At 46.1% G+C, this 21,065-nt stretch overlaps 1 protein-coding gene across 1 annotated transcript in view; it reads left to right on the top strand.

The window, feature by feature from the left end:
• The window catches only part of LOC133349531 (uncharacterized), a 192,631-nt gene that overhangs the window by 157,355 nt on the left and 14,211 nt on the right, over positions 1-21,065 (top strand). The window contains exons 4-5 of the mRNA XM_061563068.1: positions 8,220-8,299; positions 9,243-9,375. Of these exons, the coding sequence (XP_061419052.1) occupies positions 8,220-8,299; positions 9,243-9,375 (213 nt within the window). The remainder of the gene's footprint in view (positions 1-8,219; positions 8,300-9,242; positions 9,376-21,065) is intronic.

The raw sequence follows: 21,065 nt of genomic DNA, 5'->3' as shown, positions 1-21,065 counted from the left end.
ACATGACCCTGGGAAAAGTGCTCAGTTTATAATCAGCAAATGTAAACTCTCACGTTGAGAGTTAACTCAGCCCCTCGTCATAATTATCGGTGGGTCAATGAAATGTCTCGCGCTGCGCGGGAAATTAACATCATCAGCCCGAAGTGGAGACTGGACCCCACCATTAAACGTTGTGAAGGCGCAGCGCCGCAATTGCTTGTTCACAGCACTGCTGTTGGAATGGCCTCCACTATTGGGAGCTCTGGAGAGCACTGTAGGTTACTAAACGTTTCATGGGCATCCAGGATGAGTGATATACATGCATCACGGACAACAGGTACCACAAATAAAATACATGAGAATAACTAGAGAAAGGCTCGTCAGATTTCTTTGACATGAAATGAGAAAACAAGAGACTGAGGATAATGTTTTGACTAAGACAACTCTGGGCACCACAAGAAGCAGGGGAAGACAGCGAATTAAGTACATCAGCAATTTGAACAAGGCCACGATCGCCAATGCCTTCGAGAAAAGACATGGTGGATATGGATAAAGTGAGAGAACCTTCCTCGCCATACGGACTTTAAAGCTCGCTCCTGGCCTCCGCCACTGTGCGTGCACCATCTCACGATACTTTACGCATCAACACGCCTGGACTCTTTTTTACTTTCTCCGAGAAAGATTATTCGAATCTCGATAGTTTTTCACGAGAAATATTTTTTTGGCCAGGTTCTGATACTGAGCATTTTCTACGTGGCTTTTTTTATTTGTATGTTATTATAGTGGCTTTTATTTATTTACTTTAGAGCCACGCAATTTTCAACATTTGTATCCATAGGCCAGCAGCCTACGAGCTGTGCGTACGAGAAGTTTACTGGCTACCTCACAAGCCTGCAGGTTCGGAGTGTCGCAGCGCCTGATGAAGTGCTAACGATTCCGCTGGCCCTGTGTCCAACGGTCGTGACGACACGACTGCCCACCACGCTACTGCCCCTTTAGCTGTGTCCATCGATTTTACTTCACGCTCCACTCTTGTTCCCCTACCGCCATGGTGTAACGTGAATTTTAAAGCGAAATCCAGAGGCCGCCGATTCGATCTCCCGGCGCTGCAGTCGAAGCGACGGAGCGAGCTTCTTAAATCCCTCCACCACCACCACCACCTCTTGTCCACTCGGCGGCGTAAAATGGGAAGCACAGGGTAGTCGATCAGCAGTTCACGTGCGGTGGGGTAAAGTGTGGGTACCCCCACTTCTTACAGAATAGCCCGTCCATTGTAGACGAATACAATGGGGTTCTCTAGAACTCTCTCTTGCGATAATAAAGTTTTTTTTTATATCACGTAAATATACTCTTTGATTCTTTCGGTAAAGTCACGTAGGTAGAAATAAAATAAAGCAAATCACGACGTTTCAATCGGAACACAAGCAATCTTCATCAGGTGGAACAACCACAGTAAGAAACAAATGCTGAAGATGGCGAGAGAGAGAATATAAATACGTCATTTAACCTGCCACCACCAGATACAGCCGATTAGTGAGGTTTGTCACGAGAAACAAAACGCACCAATTAGTTACGACTTCAGCACACCGGCTGCGTGTTGGAGACTAAACGCGCACCATTTACAATTCGAGTATGACGTTCCGCTGGTGATTACAGCGACCAGCTTCATCAGGCGATTAGCCAGAATTGTGTAGAAGTCCTCCTGTTTCGGTCTTAAACGGAGTCAAGGTGATGTCATCACTTGGAGCGAAGACCAGACGGGGCTTCATGTAGGTTACAATGGATCATGTTACTCTGAGAATATGCAGCACCGATTGTTGGTTCGGTAATTAATAGTTGATCAACATACGGTGGAATTATTTCATGTTCGGTTTGTTTTCCCAACCCAGCACCTCCGATTAGCGTGGTTGGCTACGCACGGCACGTAAAAAGCTCAGCGTACACACGGACATAATGCAAATTATAGAAAAGGACCTTCTGCCAGCAGTGCCGTGACACAAAAAAGAAAACACCTGCAGGGCTGCGCCTTTACCGTTGTCTCGCTCAAGTTTTCGATTGTCACGAGGAGAAATCCTCTCAGCGGCTCAGCTGGCAGTTTCAAATTCCAGATGATGTTTTTTTGCTTTTAAATCACAAGAAGTGGATTCGCGAGGTCAAAGGCTCGTGTAAGCGAAGCTGTGGATTTGCACGATCGTTCGATGCCTTTGAGAGTATTCCTCGAGGGGGGTCGTAAAAGCCTCATGTCTGAAAACCTCCACCGCTTCTATGTCTTTGTTTTCTCCAGTATTAGAAAGGTCATTATCATAATCATTATCCATCGCGTGTATTATAAACCACAATTTACTCTGGGATGTCAAATTCAGATAATTGGCAATTTACCATGTGGCAGTTTCTTTCTGTATAAACACGGGAGCCTTTAAGCCTTCTCTTAATGTCACAGCGGTATCAATCATTTTCAAGTTTGTTGGAAGGGCATTCTCGCTATCACCGCAGAGCAATCAAAACACATCAACCTTCCAGTGACAGTCGTTTTAAGTTAGCTGCTTGCAAACAACATGTTATCGCTGGTCCGCAGTACTGCGTCTGATGTTCAGTCAGCCGTCGCCATCGCCAGAACGTGGCAGCATTCTCAAATCCTAATTCGTCATCATCATCATCATCGTCGGGATTATCAACCGCGCTCAATCGCCCGCTTGGACGAAGGCCTTCCCGAGTCGCCACCGTCTGTCGGCATCCCGCGGTGCCGCAATGCACCCGGCACGGGCACGCGAGCTAATTTCACCGCTCCGTCTCCTCGGAGGGACACGTTCCTTTCCTTGGCTCCGCCACACTGCCGTCATTGATTTCTTAGGCGATCGATAATCATCTTCCCTTCGAGCGGATCGTCCTGCCCAAGGCCGCTTTTTTTCTCCTCCTCACAAATTACAGCGATTCCATCGAAATCGCTACAAGCTCGCACGCTCCGTACTCTTGATAACACCTGACGACGACGGTGGTGGTGGTGGGCGTGAATCTCCAGCACAACGTCTGACGGCGCCGTGGTGCGGTGCTGCTTCTCGACAATAAACCAAGTCAAGTGTTTGCCCGAGACGTGACACCTTGATTCGATCGGCTCTGTCGGGTGGTGGAGGGTTCGAGCAAAAAAATCCAATTATACCTTCACGACGATCTAACCCCACAGAAACAAATTACAAATCGCTTAGCAATTGCCAAAAAACACCTTAAATCAGGTGTGTCCAAACTCTAACACCCCGAGAGACAAAGAGTACCGGTGATTTCTGCAAAGAGCCAAGCGTTACGTAAGCGTGTATATATTGAGAGTTTGCGGCACAGCACTGGAGACCTTCATTATTCTTTGCTCCTGTGATAGGAGTACGTTCTACGTTATGCCCCTTCGATAGAGCACGTGTGGGTGGATTAAAGAGCCGCACGTGGCTTGGCAGACGCCAGTTGGCCTCCGCTGCCTTAGCACACCGGGGGCCGCAGAGTTTGAGGGTTTTTGGCACCGGCTCACTCGCTGCTTACCTACGACTCCTCCTGCCTCCTCCGAGCCATTCTCTGACATTGAGGGTGTCGCAATTGTTACAGTGATTAAATTTCGATTTAAAGCTTTCGTGACTGCAGGGATTCATATTCTTGGTTCTTTCGGTAAAGTCAAGTAGAAGGGAAGTAATGAAATAATAAAAATTAAACAATACAATTCTCACAACGTTTCGATTGCAACACAAGCAGCAATCATCATCAGGTGATGATGATGATTGCTGCTTGTGTTGCAATACGTGACTTTACCGAAAGAACCAAGAATACGTTACCGTGATGTCACATTTCCCTGCGTTTAGACATCTTCTGTTGGTTGTTTGTTCACGCCGATGTCAATATTCCCATAATACTGTCCAGGTAGTCCCCGACGGTCCGACGTACGATATTTCGATCTTACGATGGCGATAGAAAATATGACAAAATTGTAAAATATTTTACATATCGCGCGGCAGGCAACGCAGCAGCGTACAAGGTACGATACTGTATGTTGGGACGCTGCCGGGATGTACTGTACGCATATAGTTTATACAGTACGGTACTGTAAATTGCTTTGTTTTGCTAAATTATCACCATTCTTTAAGACTCCTGGTTAGGCTAGGCCATTTTCGACTTACGATATTTTCGACTTACGATGGGGTCGTTGTAACGCATCTCCATCGTAAGTCGGGGACTACCTTTACACTGCAAAACATAATTTTAACGTGAGCGCTAAGTTGTCACCGCCTCGTCTAAAAGGCCGCGGTTATCTGTTCAGGTGGGAGGAGGTACTTTGCGGCTCGGGATGGCGTTGTTAGTCTGGCTAGTTTGCACGGAGCCTTGGCGGAGTGGCTATCGCACAACAGTCTTGGGCCCCCCATTCTATAAACTATTTTTTTAATTTTACCAAGTAAGGCCCACTGAGCTGTAAAGCCATTTTTTCAGAAGCGACATGGCCACAAATGATAGCTCAACGAAGTGGCTTATCACGTTGACATTTATAGCAGCCAAATACTCTAAACGCGTGATGTTGATTCTAAATGTGGAGAACCCCGAGAAAAATGCACGAAACTACGGGGAGAGAGACACACAAACTCCAAATATACAACAGGTGTCAGGGTTGGGTTTGAACCCACAATCTCCTGTATACCAAGCGAGGTAGTTAAAATCTCGCCACTGCACTGCCCACCAACCCGCACAAACCAGCGTGGTGAAATACGATCAATCAAACCCGCATGATGGACATGGCATTGGGAGGGGGTTTAACAAGAGGGCTGTACAAGTCCATGAGTGATTTCACCAGCGCGCTTGCCTCCATCTTAATTATCGAAAGTCACCAGCGATTCTTGTCTTACGGATAGTACGTATGCTGAACTTCTTTCGCACCATACGTAGCCAACCGTGCTAATCGGAGGTACGGGGGGAAGGAGAGTAAACTAAACACAAAAATGAGTTCCAAAGAAATTAGTTTTAAATCTAGATTTAAACAGTACATAGCTTCATTTGCTTCTGAATATCGTAAGGAAGAGCGTTCCAAACGGCTGCAAAAGCGCATCTGTAAGCACGCGATTCAGTGACCGTCTTTGTTCGATGGATAGACACGTCCTCGGCATGGTTATGTGGGGTTAACACTGCTGGCTCAAGGTCGCCAATGTCGATGAGTTCTGCACAAAGCTCCTTTGAGTGCGGAGATGATTTAATTTGTACGTTGCCTTTTAAATTGATCCGCAAACAAGGACGCACGCATAGATTAAAATATTTTCAGCAAATTAATACGTGTGGGAGGAAACCGGAGTACCTGTGGAATAACCACTCGAGCAACCATCCACCTCATGCATATGGGATAGATGGAGATTAGTCCGCACTTGCTGTGCCGCCTTCTCCTCGCGAGACAGGGTAGGGCACCTCCTCGACGCCCACCCACAGTAAGGGAGATTTGCAACATTTAGTACGGTCCACCAACGCTCTTCTCCACTGTGCTGGACCACAGGTGCACGTAGGCACCACCGCCGGCCACGGCGTGTAGTGCAATCACGCACGTGGTGTGTCACGAGCGTGGGACCGACGCAGCTTGAGTGGCTTCATGGTACGAGCCCACATTAAACCTCCACAAGTCCGCAGGGAAAACATTCTCCTCCAAGAGCACCACCGGCTGTCAGCCAACGAAGCACTCCCGCTGACAAAGGACCTCAAAACCCCCAGATGCACACATTAAATCCCGCTTCCCCTACTGGCATACACTCCAAACCCTACAAACCGATGACAGCCCTGCCTCTTGATGGCGTACCTCCTGGTTGACTGCAAACGTCACCGATTTTGCAACCTGGTAACTGACTCCCGAGCAGTGGAGTGCCAGGGTTCAACCTGCCACATTAAACTTGAGCAATTGCTCCACAAGTGGACCGTGAGGAGGAGCCCAAATTGTGACCGTGGCCACCCTAGTCAGACGATCGCCCGCGTACCAAACTCCTGCCGTGAGAGATCCATTCCCGGTGGCACCGCAACCACTCACTGAAGTGGGATGAATATGAAAGCGAAGGACGTTGCCGTGTCCATCTCAGTTGACGGTCGAAATTCCAAGCAGAGCTGCAAGCCAGGCAGAGTTATCCAGGGTTGAGCTCTGGAAAATATCCCATGAAAAAATTCAGCCCTGGCTGTAACAGTCTGTACCCTGGGCCCGACCGACACGTGTGGATAAAGAGGGAAACACTTAAGAAGCGGTGACGGATTTTGAGGCCAGCATTAGTCCTAATGGCACAGCTGTCCATACTATAACAGCAGGTTGACGAATGGTAGAACGGTTAGGACCTGCATCAAAAGTGACCCGAAAGCTTTTTGCTGTGGTCAGGAAGAGCTCGGAGGCAGCCACAATCATTCGAGGCAAGTGCTTTAAATGCGTCAGATTCTACTTGCGGTACGATCCTGCCCCGATGAGAATTGCTTGAATCGCTTAAATTAATGAATAAATACAAGGCGGTTATTTATTTATTATTATCTGGGTTTGGAGCGGATTTAGGCAGAGGAGCCTCTCTTTTGCAAAGGAAACTGGGGAAAAAAATCTGTGCTGCTTGGTGGCAAAAACAACGGGCTTTCTGAAACGTGGAAAAAATACATTTTGGCACCGGGGAATCAAATAAACAAAATAAATAAAACAACAATAATTGGAAAGCTGAAAGGGGGAAAGAACCCACGCATCAACAATGCTTAGCGTAAAGACAAATAAACAATTCTGCAATTGGGGAATACTGTATTGACAAGCAAACAAACGGCACATTAATAATTCTAAGTTTAAAATCTCAACTGCACTGGGAATTAGTTCTTTTGACAATTTGTTGTTTGTAAATTTGTTTTCCAAGCAAGAAAAACAAGTTTTAGTTACTTTTTTTAACGATCATATATCGTCTATTTGGTCACATGACACCGCGGTGAGAGCGCTCGACTGGCAGGTGGAAGGTTACGAGTTCAAACCCTGGTTTGGTTGGTCAACTCACCACATCATCTCTGTGGGAATATTGTTGTCTTGAAGAATAGACTACCCCTGTTATAAGGAATGTGGAATTTCATTGACTGCGCTCGAAGTCACCGATAGAGACGGACGTTGAACGTGACATCTTCCGGTTTTGATGTTTTAGTTTGAGATTCACACGGGCAGCTGTAAGAGGTCAATTGCATACAACTGTTGACAACGTTGAGTTGTAGCTCAATATGGAGCATGACGTTAATGTTCATTGTAAAACAAAAATGTTACTTAACTTGTGTTTCGTTTGAAGCGGCATGGTTTGTATGTCTGTATGTTGAACGTCTCTCACACCGCGTGTAGCCAACCGTGCTAATCGGAGGTTTCGGGGGGAAGGACAACAAACTAAACACATTTAGATCTTGACTTAAAGCTTTCGTGACTGCACAAATGCCTATTCTTTGGGTCCTTCGGTAAAGTCACGTAGATAGAACAATATTTTGGTTTTATCGTTCTATCTACGTGACTTTACCGAAAGACCGAAACAATACATTTAGATATTTTTCAGTGCATCTCGTGTTTTGTATGTTGGACTTAAACGCCGTGTTTCTTTCATTGTGCGTTTCTCGCAGGGTTGTTATTAACCTTGGGCCTCGTCTGAACCTCCTTTCCTGAAGCAATTGGAAAGCAAACGAATCGTGGTTTCTAATCATTCCCAGAGAACGCGCGCAATTTGATGGCTGTCGGGCTTTTAAAGATCATTGTTTTATCAGCAGCAGCTCCTCGCTCTCAGCCACTTCAGAGAACCAAGTGCAAAACAGTGTTGCTCTGCCTCAGTGGGTTGTGAGTAATAAATAAATTAACGACAATGAAATCAAACAAATGAAACAGAAAAGCCATCTGCTTTTGACACCGTAAAAGACGACATTTAATCCTTTGACCGTGGGGATTTGGAGAGCTGTGTTGTTTTTTTTGTCCCACCAGTAGCGTTTGCCTCTCAACAGCCTGCACCGGACTTGACTTCACTGATGCTCATCAGTTTGTGTGCGGCCTCTCAGCCCATTGCCACTTGTTGGCCGCGTGTTATTGGCAAGGGCCATCAACAAACACAAGAGGGTGTCTGAAACGGAGGGCTTTAAAAGAAAGCGTAAAAAAAATGTCGCGCGCAAATAAAGCATCGCATTCAATAGAGACAAAAAAAATCACTTTTAATCTTTTTGGAGACAATTTCGTTCTTTCAGTTTGCGTATTTTTTTTATCCTTCCAGCGACTCCATCGGCAACAACTACAGCCCGACTGCCCGCGACCTCTCCACGCATGGCATCTACAAGCTGCTCAGTACACCAGGTGAGTGAGAGAGCATCTGCTAGCACCGCCAAAGTCGATGCTTTTCTAAAATGACTGTTACCATTCGCTCTCAGTAGTTCCGTTCACATGACCACCGATCACTGTCATGGAGATCTGTTAAAACCACCCCAGGGGATTTTTTTTAAAATCGAGATCTGACGTCTGTTAAAGCGACTGACACTCGCTTTTAAAAGGGTCTACTGAAGCCTAATGCCACTCATAGTGCTCTATAAAGGGTTACTTCGGCACCTTACATTCCATAATATTATGCATTGCATTTTGCTATTTATATGATGATAACTCTGAGCCCAAGCCCAAGGTTTGCAGCAAATTAAATGCAGTAATTCAACAGCTTGCTACACAGGTCACTGTTTATCGACCTTTATGCAAGCGAGCGAAGATCGGTTAAATACACAGAGAATGTGGCTGCGCCAGGGAGACTTGCACACACTAGCACGCACGCGCCTCCGCACGGCCCCGCCATGCCCCTAATTGCATGTGGATTTAGTGCGCGTGGCATCGCGCCTCGCACCTCACTATTAATTAATCGGCAAGTGACCTGGCCGAGGCTGGGCCGCAAATGGACGACGAGGGCTTCGGCAGAGAGCGGCTCCTTCGCCAGAGCGCCCACGCGGTGATTGACGACCGAGATCTCGAGCCATCGAGCGGCCGCTGATATTTACGGCGGGCCGGCCGCAATGCGAGAGAGCTCCCGAGCTCGCTCGCTCGTTCGTTCGCTCACTCCCTCGCCCGCCCGCGCGGCACTGCCGCTGCGCTCCGCTCGCGTTGCCGAAGCGAGCGAGGTGTGAAGCCGCACCATTTCAGGCTCCTCTGGCAGCTCTGCGGTGGCAGCGGAGCGAGCGAGCCGTTGGCGCGTTCTCAATTTTGCTTTCGGTTCGGCCGGTGACCCCGCGCCGTGTTTGCGCGGCGTGCGACTGCGTAGAGCCGGCGGCGCTGAGGAGGAGCGGGGAGCCGGGCGAGCGCTCGCGCCCGCCGCTCCGTGGCAGGGCGCCGGGCGGCGCGGGTCTGTCCGAGCGAGCACGCGGAACCGGCCGGCGATCCGGGGCCCTCCCGAGGTACAATCTCTTTTCTCACGGCCGCACGCCACGGCGGCTCTTCGTGGCGAGGCGGTGGTCGTTCGTGTGAATGTTCCTTCGTGGGGTCAGAGAGCTCGACCTTGACGAACAAACATAGGAGGCGGTTTTTGGGGCCCCAGAAGCTCTATAGGTGCACGCGGAGGATGCTGAAAATGTCGCCGTGAGATGCGGTTCGGAATTAAATGGGGTAGCGGAAAGCGTACGACGCAATCGGGAATAGGAGTTTGCAGTGAGTGAGGCTTGTTTGCATGTTTGAGGGGGGCAGCTCGTGCAGTGAGGCATTGGAGTGTCATCAAGAGGTTGGAAACCAAGGGGACGACCTCCAGCAAAGGTGATTGGATACCGTGAGAGAAAGACTCTGACAGTTGTGTGTTGACTTCAACAGCGGCAGGAGCTCGCAAAACGAAGAGTGACGGTGATGTCTGGCGGTGGTGTTGTCATCAGCATTGGCTATGATGACTTCATCACTGTGATTATAACTTTTGAGTGATTGATGCCATTGCTTTTAGCCGGTGAGAGGTAATTTGCATTAATTGCTCCTGTTCCCTGAATTGTTATAAACCTGTGGAAAGTTGCCATATTGGCATTGAATAGTGGTACATTTATGCCAAATATCTTTAGCATTTGTTTTGTTCCTGATATTAAACAGGCCCTTGGTCACCTTGGTGGCTATGCACGTGGCCCGTAGTCCAGCACTGTGGAGGTAGCGAGGGTTGGTGAATCACACGCAGATGTTGTGAAACTCCCTTCCCTTGGGCATCGAAGTGGAGCCATGCCCTGACTTGGCCAGGAGAATGCGGTGCAGAAAATGTTGACTCCACCTGTTCTGTCTGTGCGTTTGCCTCTCAGTGCCCTAGTTTCCTCCCACGTGCATGAACACTCATTCAAATTGTCTGAAAACATCTAAATGTAACAGAGGACCTCCAGAGCTTGGGAAATTGCTGGCGCCGGCTAACCGCGTGGCTGCCTTCCCGCTCGTCTGCGGTTCCTCCTCTCGCCTCTTAGTTGTTCTCTGTCTGTGAGAGTGAGCGAATGCTGTGCATGTTACGAGTTGAAATTATTCTCGTAATAATACATTAGGATGTGTAGTCTGGTGGCTTAATTGTCGTTGTTAATTCGGTTTGGTTTGGGTAATTTTCCATTGTGTAGGTTTTTTGTGTTAGATGGCGTGAATATAATTGTGTTGTTAAACCCGCCACCACCCGACGCAGCCAATTGGTAAGGTTTGTCACGTAAACAGAATATGCCAATTAGTTACTAGTACAGCACACGTGGGTTGGAGAGCAAATCCACAACTTTTACAATCTGAGTACGACGTTTCGCTAGTAATTACAACTAGCTTCATCTGCCGAAGCGTCGTACTCGGATTGTAAATGTTGTGGATTTACTCTCCAACACACCGGTGTGCTGTACTAGTAACTAATTGGTATGTTCTGTTTACGTGACGAACCTTACTAATTGGCTGTGTCGGGTGGTGGCCGGTTTAACGGCACATTTATATTTACGCCATCTAACACAGAATACCTACATTACGGATGATATTGGTCGCAAAAGCCTACGTGTTAAACTTGAGTTGTTTTGTTGGGAAATTTTTGGGGGATTTGGGATTGGGGCTACGACACCAGAACACCGTGGCCTATATATTTGCAAATGATGATGTGCCAAGTCTCTGACGGTCTCTTTTTGCGGAAGGCGGCGCAATTGGTAACTCGTCGGTGAGCAGGCTGATCACTAGCCCCGCCGAGTACACTTCAACTGCAGGCGCGTCGAGAGCACGGACAACTCAGAGTCAGAGGGACTGTATGGTCAAATGGGAAATGCGTGATGCTGACCTCCATCAGTGACCCTGTGCCACGAGTGAATATTTCCCATTCGGACAGAAGTGGCCAGTCTCTCTATCGGACAATCGCTGTGGAATTCCTGTAAAGTGGTATTCGTTTTATGATAGGATGAGTCAACCCTCGACCGGGATTTGAATTCACAACCTTCTGATCATGAGTCAAGCACTCAAAGCTTGGCTAAGTGTTCCGACACGGGGCTATCATCACTCAAGCCACGAAATGATTTTGCTCCAGACATTGGCCTCTGTTTGAAATTGGCCATGCAGAGTGTGCAAGACCTTCTTGCCACCGTTTGATAACCGGTGCCTGATCGGTCATCTCCAACTAAAATGGCACAATCTGCAGTGAATGTTGATGTACTGCACAGCGAGAGATAATTCCGTGAGAAATGGCACCCCCTGTGATTTCTTTTATTCTCACAAATGGAAACTGCCTGTTTTTTGTTTAGTTTTTTTGCTTTATAACTACCAAGGCTGATTTCTGTATGCATTGGATATGCCTTGTCTGTAACATGGGGTCAAGATCACATGATTAAAAGCGACCCGAGGTGAAGAGAACTTTAGCGTACAGTTGTGCTGCTACTAATAGGCTCTAGCCCGATTGAAAATCTGGTTTAATTGATCAGCGTTTCCCCAAAATTGGACACCCAACCGGAGCCAAAAAGGACAATTCCAAATCTGAAATCATGTCTCCTTGACAGATACTTATCGGCGTCTGTACTACAAGTTAAATGTTTGATAGCATTACACAATCTGTACATATACACGTTTTTTTCTCCCTCGCTTTTTTTTTAAATAATGGCTGCTGGTTCAACGCAGCATGCTTACGTAAACACCTTGTGGGCAAATAACAGTTATTCTGGTTTTGAGAGACTGGCCTCCGTCATATGAATGTGGAATTTTAACCACTGGCAAAGCTGACACCAGTGGGAATGAACGCCACCCAATGTTACTTTGAGGTGGAAGACGCTTTGACGCTTTTGCTAGTTTTTTTGTTTTAGAACAAGCTGGGAGCAGGTGGCACGTAGCTTGCAATGCAGAGCACACACTCTGTCACGTGGAAATGACAAGGCGGTGGAGTATTTTTGGAAATTTGTGCACAGTCTCACATTCCCCAGATGGTCCAAGAAACACAAGTTGCTGTGAACTCACTTTTTTTTTATTAAGTTTGATTAACCGAAGGAGAACTCCTGCCAGAGCTGAGCTAAATGGAGGTGGCTTGTGGTACCTGGCCGTCTGTTTTCTCAGCTGTGCCCCGCGCACACACACGCACACTCCACGACTCGCTGTGTGCGGGACACACACGTGTACACACACACACAGTAGCGTGTTTAGTAGCCAGGTAATGATTTACCCCTCTCCTGCGAATCAATCAATTGTCGACAATCATCAAGCGTGATTTTTTCTTGAGGTGGAACAGTGACGCGCTGGTTGTGAACCAGAACGCCTGCGTTTGATCCCTGGCCCGGGCTCACGTTGGTGGCGAGTGATACTTGGACCAGTCCTGGTCTCCCTTGAATTCACCAACATGCATCTAACCAGCATGGTGACGTGTGTTCAAACAAATCTCATGACCATACTCTTTGGTTGTTTTCGGTAAAGTCACGTAGGTGAAAACAAAATAAAAACAAAACAACTACATAATTTTTTTTATTTTATTTAGTTTTCACCTACGTGACTTTACCGAAAAAAGCAAAGAGTATGGATCCTTGCAGTCACAAAAACTTCAAATCTAGAATAAATCTCATGACCGTACGGTGTGGACAGGCCTTCATCCAGCGGTGTATTGACAAGGGACTGTAAATTATTTTTGTTTGAAATTATTCTTTCAATTGTGTGTTATTCATTATTCTGTCTTGGTTTTTTTTATCTTCAATAAACGTCAGTCTTGCTTGCTCGGTGGGATTCATTCCATGAGTGCGATGGCATCATTTACATAAAAATTCGAGTAAGATTATCCCAATCTGTAAGTCGCAAATTCTCTCTCACACACACACACCATGTCTTGCATGCGCCTTGAGTTGTAGTAATCCATTTAAACTGCTGAATTGGTTCACACGTTCGTTTTTTTTCCTGCACGTTCTGCTTACGTGACAACCCTTACGAGTTGGCTGTGTCGGGTGGTGGCGGGTTTTAACGACACAATTATATATTTATGCGATCTAACCAAAGAAACCTCTGTTATGGAAGTTGATGGGTGTCACCATTTGCCGAGGCAATTACGAACGTGAAATAAAGCCGAGGTTCTTTCTTCATTGCAGTGCTTTGTTTCACTCACGTGGCTTTTATTATTTCATGCTCGAGCCATCTCAATAAAAGCCTGTTTCTCTCATTCATTATTGTTCATTGAAAACTAAAGTAGCATTTAATTATTTTACTTTGTGCGGCGTATATAATTACACATGTATAATTACACATGCAGCGCTCTATGTAATGGCACGCTAATGTGAGGCTATGAATTTAAAAACAAAAACTATAGGAAACATCACGGCTCGTTCAGACAAACCGTAGGGTTCCCAGACGCCATTCGTATTCATTAAGGTATTATTATTTTTATTCCTCGAAGCGGAAAGAATTTGGCGAGAGTTATAACTATTTTGCTTCGTATATTTGCCCGTCCCATGTTGGGAAATGACCTTTTTTGAAATGGTGTCACTTCGGTTTGGCTTTGTTGTATTGGTTTAGGGCCACACACACGCACACTTTGCAAATGTTATCGAAATTACATGCTGTGCTATCAGCAAAAATAGCATATAGAAAGCCCTAAATTGTCCACGTTTTAGTTCTGATATTCTGCTATTTGCAATAATTGCTTTGGACTGTTTACATTACACCCCATGCCAGGGTGTAATTTTACTCACAAGCTGACACTTAACTCTCAATTTTCACACTGGGAATTGCAGTTAAACTATAAACTCTTTTTTTATTTTACCAGGTAAGGCGACCTGGCCACAAATGATAGCTCAACGAAGTGACTCATCATGTGGAAATGTATAGCAGCCAAATAATCTAAATGCCTGTTTCTAAAAGTGGAGGGAAAACCGGAGGATCCGGAGATGAATCCACGCGACCACGGGGAGAGAGACACGCAAACTCCAAATATACAGGCGTGAGTGTCAGGATCGAACCCACGAGCCCCTGCATACTGAGCGAGGTAGTTCACATCTCGCCAGCCCATCATCCTTCCAGGAACAATAAAATGAGCAACACTCTGTGGAGCGTATACAGTGCCGGTTCGAGGCATACATTTAAAGGAAACACATTCGTCAAGAAGACTTTCCTTCTTAAGAAAATGTACATAATCGGTGACATCTCAGGCAATGGTCTTTCTCACTTTGCTTCACATGACTTCCATTATTGTTTGTACTTTATTTAAGGAAGTGAGTTTTGGGTGTTGTTGGTGCCTCCGCACCACTGCCAATGCAGCAGCATCACCAAATGTTTTTTTTTCTTGGCACTGAGCTATCATTTACATAATGTTTTAGTTATTTGCGTACCTTCCCGATACTTTGCACTCCTATCGTGTTTTTGTATTGTTGGTTTTTGTAACGTTCTGACCCGCCCCTACTGAACATCTGCGAAAAAGAGTTTAATAGCTCATCAGATTCCTACGGTACGAATAAATATCCTCCTTCTATTTCTGAATTTCAACCGGGCTTATGGAGATGTGAGCACTGCCCTCCGTAATAGTTTGAGCACGGAGTCACTTTGACTAATGATACAAACATAATGTCACTATATATACACATATAAAACATGTTTAAGTTGCATGTCCTTCTCCAAATGTTTAAATCACCCTGTATGGGTATACATGCGGCGTACAAATAAAGCGTGTAAAATAAATATCTCGTGATATATTTCGTGGTAAAGCAACTACACACGTGATGTGTATAATTTAAAAGGGAGAAAAAGCTGCTCCAAATAACTCCGCCGTGAGTGACATCCTCTACGACTTAAAGAACGGTTTCATTGTGAGCCAAGAAATTAACCAAAAAAACAGTTTTTTCTCGCGCTGACCGAGTCCATTTAATGTACTCCGGTGTTTAAATTCGGTGAATTGAATTGGTACACCGGCATCAATCCACGGAGGCAGCCAGTGTAAACAGTGCCATTAATCATGGCCCTGCCAGCCAAGTGTGCTGCGCGCGATTTTGTGCACATTGTTCTGGGATTACATTTATCTGTACAATGCTAAGAGACAATATATATTTACGTGTGAGTGTGTGTGCGGCGCGTGCGTGTGATGGAGTGGGGAGCGGTGGTGCAGCAGTGAGCGCGCCCGAGTTCGATTCCCGCTCACGGCCGACACCAGTGATGATTATCTGTACCGGTCCTGGGCCTCCCCTAGGTCGATTCAGCCTCAAATTAGTACCTCGTGCGGTGTGGAAAAACATCGCCAACGGGGAGACAAAGGCGACCGGGCGTGGTGCTGGCCACCCACCCCCGTCGTGTGCCTTGACAGCCTTCATAGGTGCTTCTCGCAAACAGCACTTGCCCCACGAGTCCGTTCAGGTTATATGGAGGATCGTTGTCTTCATGTCGGACAGTGCCGAGAGCATTGGCACATTGGTTTGCATGCTGTGCTACAATCTCAGCAAACTGGTTTCAAATCCCAGCCGTGCACAACAGTGACAAGTGGTATCTGCATCTGCCCCAGACCCCTCCTAGGATCGCTCAGTCTTAAGTGAATACTTGATAGACTGTGGACACACCAGACCTCTTGATGTAAAGGCATCTCCGGTGGATGTTGGCCACATCAACCCTTCTGTGGTTTCAGAAGGTGCTTACACTTGGCCTAGTAGTCATCATCGTCATTATCATCATTAGCCACTGCTGGATGAAGGTCTCCCAGTGCAACAATCCGTCTCGCTCCTGCACATGACCTCAATTCGTAGCTCCATCTCCTCTCAGATGTGTTTCCTTTTTTGGCTGCCACTCCGCATAAAGTCTCAATTATCAGCCACCGACCCTTCTCGTGACCTATCCTGCACAAGCACCAAGAATATATCACCCTATTTGCAGTGTCTTTGTGTGTTTACTTGCACTGGGTTATACGTGTGTACGTGTATGCGAAGTGTAACTACAGTATACCACGAACATTCATAGTTCGTTTAAAAAAAAGAAAATGTATAATGCCCAGGGGTGTAATACTCACACGAGGATCACAAGAACAGTAATATAATTTACTCACAGATGTTGTTAACCAGATATATTCGGACACATAGTATGTGTAACGTCTCACGTTTAGTCAGAGGAATTGGAGAACAGTAATAGAGGAACGGATTAAGAGGAGGGTTTTCCAGAGTGTCCTGCAATGGGATGCTTGGGCTGTTTCGTTATTGAGTGGCATGCGGGAGGAGGCTGGAATACCTGGATGAGAAACCCACGGGCACGTGGAGGCAAATGCTCAACGCTTTGCACAGATCGATTCGAGACTCTGTTGCTGAACCTCCACCTGCCTCGTCGCCCGAGCCTGTCGAGTATTCGCAGCGAATCTCCCACCACACAACTAACCAGGCTCAATCTCTGCGTAGATTCTGAGACCTGACGAACCCAGTGAGCGCGCAACGTTGGATCAACGTTGGCACGCGGTTGAAACTGTTAGACCAACGTTGGCCCAACGCTCCATTATTGTACGTAGGCATGTTGAACTTCTTCTGCACCGTACATAGCCTACCGTGCTAATCGGAGGTGCTCATTGTTACTGGGGAGATGTGACGCACTCAGGTCGATTTGAATGTAGGCAATGGAAAAGCCCCAATCGAGACGTGAGTGTTCCCGTGCTGGCCAGTGGCGGCTCCTGCAAAATCTCTCAGGGGGTCAAATGTCTGGATGATTGATAAGGATAAGGTCCACCCATGCAATGGATAAATTAACAGCTTAAGCATGTAAAGGCAACTTCACTTCTTTAATATTAATGAAAAATAAAGTGACTCTTACAATACATCTTGTTTGTTTCTATACTCACTATTAAAATAAACCACTCAAGTTTATTTTATTAAAGATTCCACTAGGTGGCGATAAATTATATTGTTGGATGAAACGTGCTTACGTATGATGACGTTAGCACGTATGATGACGTAAGCACGTTAGTGCAAGCCCTCCCGGAAGCCATAGAGAATGCATTGCAGCGCCCGCCGTTCGAAAAAAAACATCTTTGAATGTAAGTCTATGGGACCACTCGGGGCGATTCTCACCCAGAGTGAAATCGCCCAAAAAGAGGCGGTACTCCACAGAACGTGACATGACGCTGATTGGACTATATCCAGAGGCACAGTGACGGCTAGCGTGACTCTGTGGTTCAATGACATTGGTGGTGCGTCGCCCAATCGCCCTAATGAAGAAACCGCCCTTGGTGCTGGCTATTATTGTGTTTGTTTTGGAGCCGTCAGGAGATATTGGATGGGGGGCATCGGAGGCTAAGCTTACTGGTCGTGACTGACACCAGAACTGAGGGGGAATTCTTACATTGAAACGTGCGGTTTCGTTACGTTTCAACTGGGAGATGTGCGTTGCTATACCGGCGGATTATACTTTGTTCTACATTATATTGAAACCTTGGATGAATACGAGGTTTGATTTCATCTGACACATTCACAGGTAAATTACTTTGATTTGGTGTCCCTAGTATGCACTGTATGTTAATTGCATTAACAACAAAAATTATAATTTAAAGACTAAAGTTTGTGAGAACGGCGAGCTGGCAAAAATGTTGAGCATTTTTCCCCCATCTCAGCAAGAACAAAAATAATTACTCTTTGCAATGTTTAAATCAAATTAACTTGTGGCATCGCCACTGCTGACTCAGAACTACGGTAATGATATATCCACGTGTGATTGTGGGTTGGGGACCGGTGGTGTGGCGGTTAGCGCACTGCGCTACGAACCCGGCCCACCCAAGTTCGATTCCCGCACACAGTCAACGTCAGTGACGATTATGTGAACTGGTCCTAGGCCTCCCCTGGGAAGACAAAGGCGGCCAGGCGTGGTGCTGGCCACCCAACCCCTTCGTGTGTCGTGCCCGCCTTCATAGATGCTCGCTAACAGCACTTTCCCCAGACGTATGTAAAGGCTATATAGGCAATCTTTGTGTTTGTGATATGCATACTGGCCACAATGGTCGATGAGAGACTACACTGGGAGCCTTTGTTGTGGATCTTGGTATCCATATATCTTTGTGCATGTGTATATATTTAAGTGTATTTTTGAACATGGGTATTTGAGTCGGTATTTTACACACCTACCCTGATGACTACAGCATTCAGATCTTCGAAGCTAAGCAGGTTTGAGCCTGGACATAAATTGGATGCGCGACCAGCTGCACGCCAGGTTGTCATGGGAGGCTGTGGGCCTGTGCTACCTTGAGCGCAGCAGACGGCAGTGTATCAAACAATATTGGTTGTTGTACTGTGCTTTCTATGCTCCCACGTCTATGCCTTCACCAACCCGCGCTGACAAGCGAGGTAAGGGTCAAACAACCCCCACGACCTGGATTGTGTGGGGTGGTCATCATCCAGCAGTGGACTTTAAAAGAGGGCCGGGCATCTATATGACATATCGACAGTCGATTAGACGGTGTTATATAAGCCCTTTCTTAAGTAGCAGACCTTGGTATTTATCTCCTGAACATATTACCTTACCCAAGAATAGAATATATACTTTGGTGTATATATATAAACAGTTCTATTTACAAAGGCAATACAATAAAGACAAAGCTCCCCCGTATAGCCTTACCAGACTGCTGGGGCAAGTGCTGTTAGCAAACATCTATGAAGGTTGGCACGGCACACGAGGGGGGTGGGTGGCCAGCACCATGCCCGGCCGCCTTTGCCTCCCTCGTGGCGATGTTTACACATCGCAAGGTACTCATTTGAGGACGAGTTGACCTAGGGGAGGCCCAGGACCGGTTCAGATTATTGTCACCGGTGTTGGCTGTGAGCGGGAATCGAACTCGGGCCGCTGGGTTGAAGTGTAGCGCGCTAACTGTTGCACTGGCGCTCCACACAAATTGAAAACAGTAAATAAATACACACACAAACGAATATATTTTTGATGCAAAAATAAAAAGAGGTTTTACCCTTTCTGGCAGTAAAACAGAAGGTGTTAAGATGTTCAAACTCCAAGCCGAAACCTTTTTCAAGGCATCAAGTCTGCATGAACCACACGTACGTGTGGCAAAACATGAAACAAACACGCTCTGAAAACATTTCTATATTGTCAAGTTCTGATACTTGAATTGTATTTGGACTGTTCGCCTTTTGGTGTTCTCTGGTCGAACACTGGTGATGAGACAAGGCCATAAAGAAGGCTGTCTCTAGTGTAGGGCAATTAGTTTCAAAGGCAATGCCTATATATCATGAGAGCATGTGCGTGTGCATGTTTTGCCACAAGTACGTGTGGTTCATGCAGACTTGATGCCTTGAAAAAGGTTTCTGCTTGGAGTTTGAACATCTTAACACCCCCTGTTTTATTGCCAAGAAGGGTAAAACCTATTCTTATTTTGCATCATCTTGGATACTGGCAAGAGTCCCCATTAATATATTTGTAACATATCATAATGGTGATTATGATAAGTCTTTGTATAATGGCAATACAGTAATTGCATGGCAAGCGTCACCCTTCTTCCCATGCTGTAATCTCATCGTTAACCGTAATGAGCAGGGCTTCATTATTTTACTGAACGAAGATTAAACGTCTCACCCCCGACTAAACGAGGCATGTTCTCGCGGCGAATTCCCACTTTCTCTCGGTCGTTTTGGAAAAGATCAAGCGACCCTCATCTGGGTCTGCCTGCGCCGCTCTTTTTCTCTGAGCAGAACTCTCTACTTTCATTATGGAATTATATTTTTTACTATTTTTTGTTTTATTATCACTGTGTAACAATTCTTTTTGTTCCTGGGTAGTAAGTATTATTTCCTAATTTATTATGCCTCAGAGGTAGAGGAAATGGCTATTATTCCCCACAAACTTTGCTTTTGTAACCAGGACATTGATATTTAGAAATGTATCTTTTTTTACAGAACCTCCCAGATAGATTCAGTGCTGAGTAAAATTAGAGTAACATCTAGACCTTTCTAGAACTTTCCAGTAATATAAATAGTAGTATAAATATAGGGGCATTAAGCCCACTAGTTCAGTTTAGTTCCAGCTGCCTAAGTGGATACATATCTGCATTTTTCTGAGATGGCATCAAGAGGCTGCAAGCATCCGGCAGACGCATGTTGCTATGTCTGCGGTCAATTTATCAAGACAAGAGCGAAAAAGTACTCTGTGGAAGCATCTGCTACGATGTGTGAGGCCTACAAGGCATATTTAGGCATGCCTGTCGGGGATCAAGACTAACCCTGGGCACCTCATTTCACCTGCGAGCAATGCTAAAAAAAACTCTGGAAGGTAAAATGGACAATTGTTTGCTCGGAATGTTACGTCATAAAATTTGTTTGAAAAAAATTCAATTGTTAAAGTTTTATATTTTTAAATGTTTTTCCATTTTCAATATTATTGAAAAAATATACATGAAAAATGTTGCTAGAATCTCTTACACATTAGTCATGGGTTAAATAAATGTATATTTGGAGGATGTTACAGAGGGGAAAAGAGCCATGAAGTTCACTATCCCAAGAATTTGGCAGGAACCCACTGACCACTTAAGCAACTGCTACTTCTGCATGGTGGACCCTTCCAAACGTCGGACTGGCAAGAATGCACCTGCTATCACATATCCGGACGTTCCTTCATCCATCACTCCGGTGCCACACTGACATGAGTTCCCCGTACCCACTCCTCCGGGGAGAGAGCAGCCGTCTTTAGAAGAGAGCAGCAAGTCAGA

Source organism: Lethenteron reissneri, chromosome 30 (genome assembly GCF_015708825.2).
Source record: "Lethenteron reissneri isolate LAM-NWPU_2019-01 chromosome 30, ASM1570882v1, whole genome shotgun sequence".
NCBI classification, from domain to species: Eukaryota; Metazoa; Chordata; class Hyperoartia; order Petromyzontiformes; family Petromyzontidae; genus Lethenteron; species Lethenteron reissneri.
This window is presented reverse-complemented; position numbering and strand designations above follow the sequence as displayed.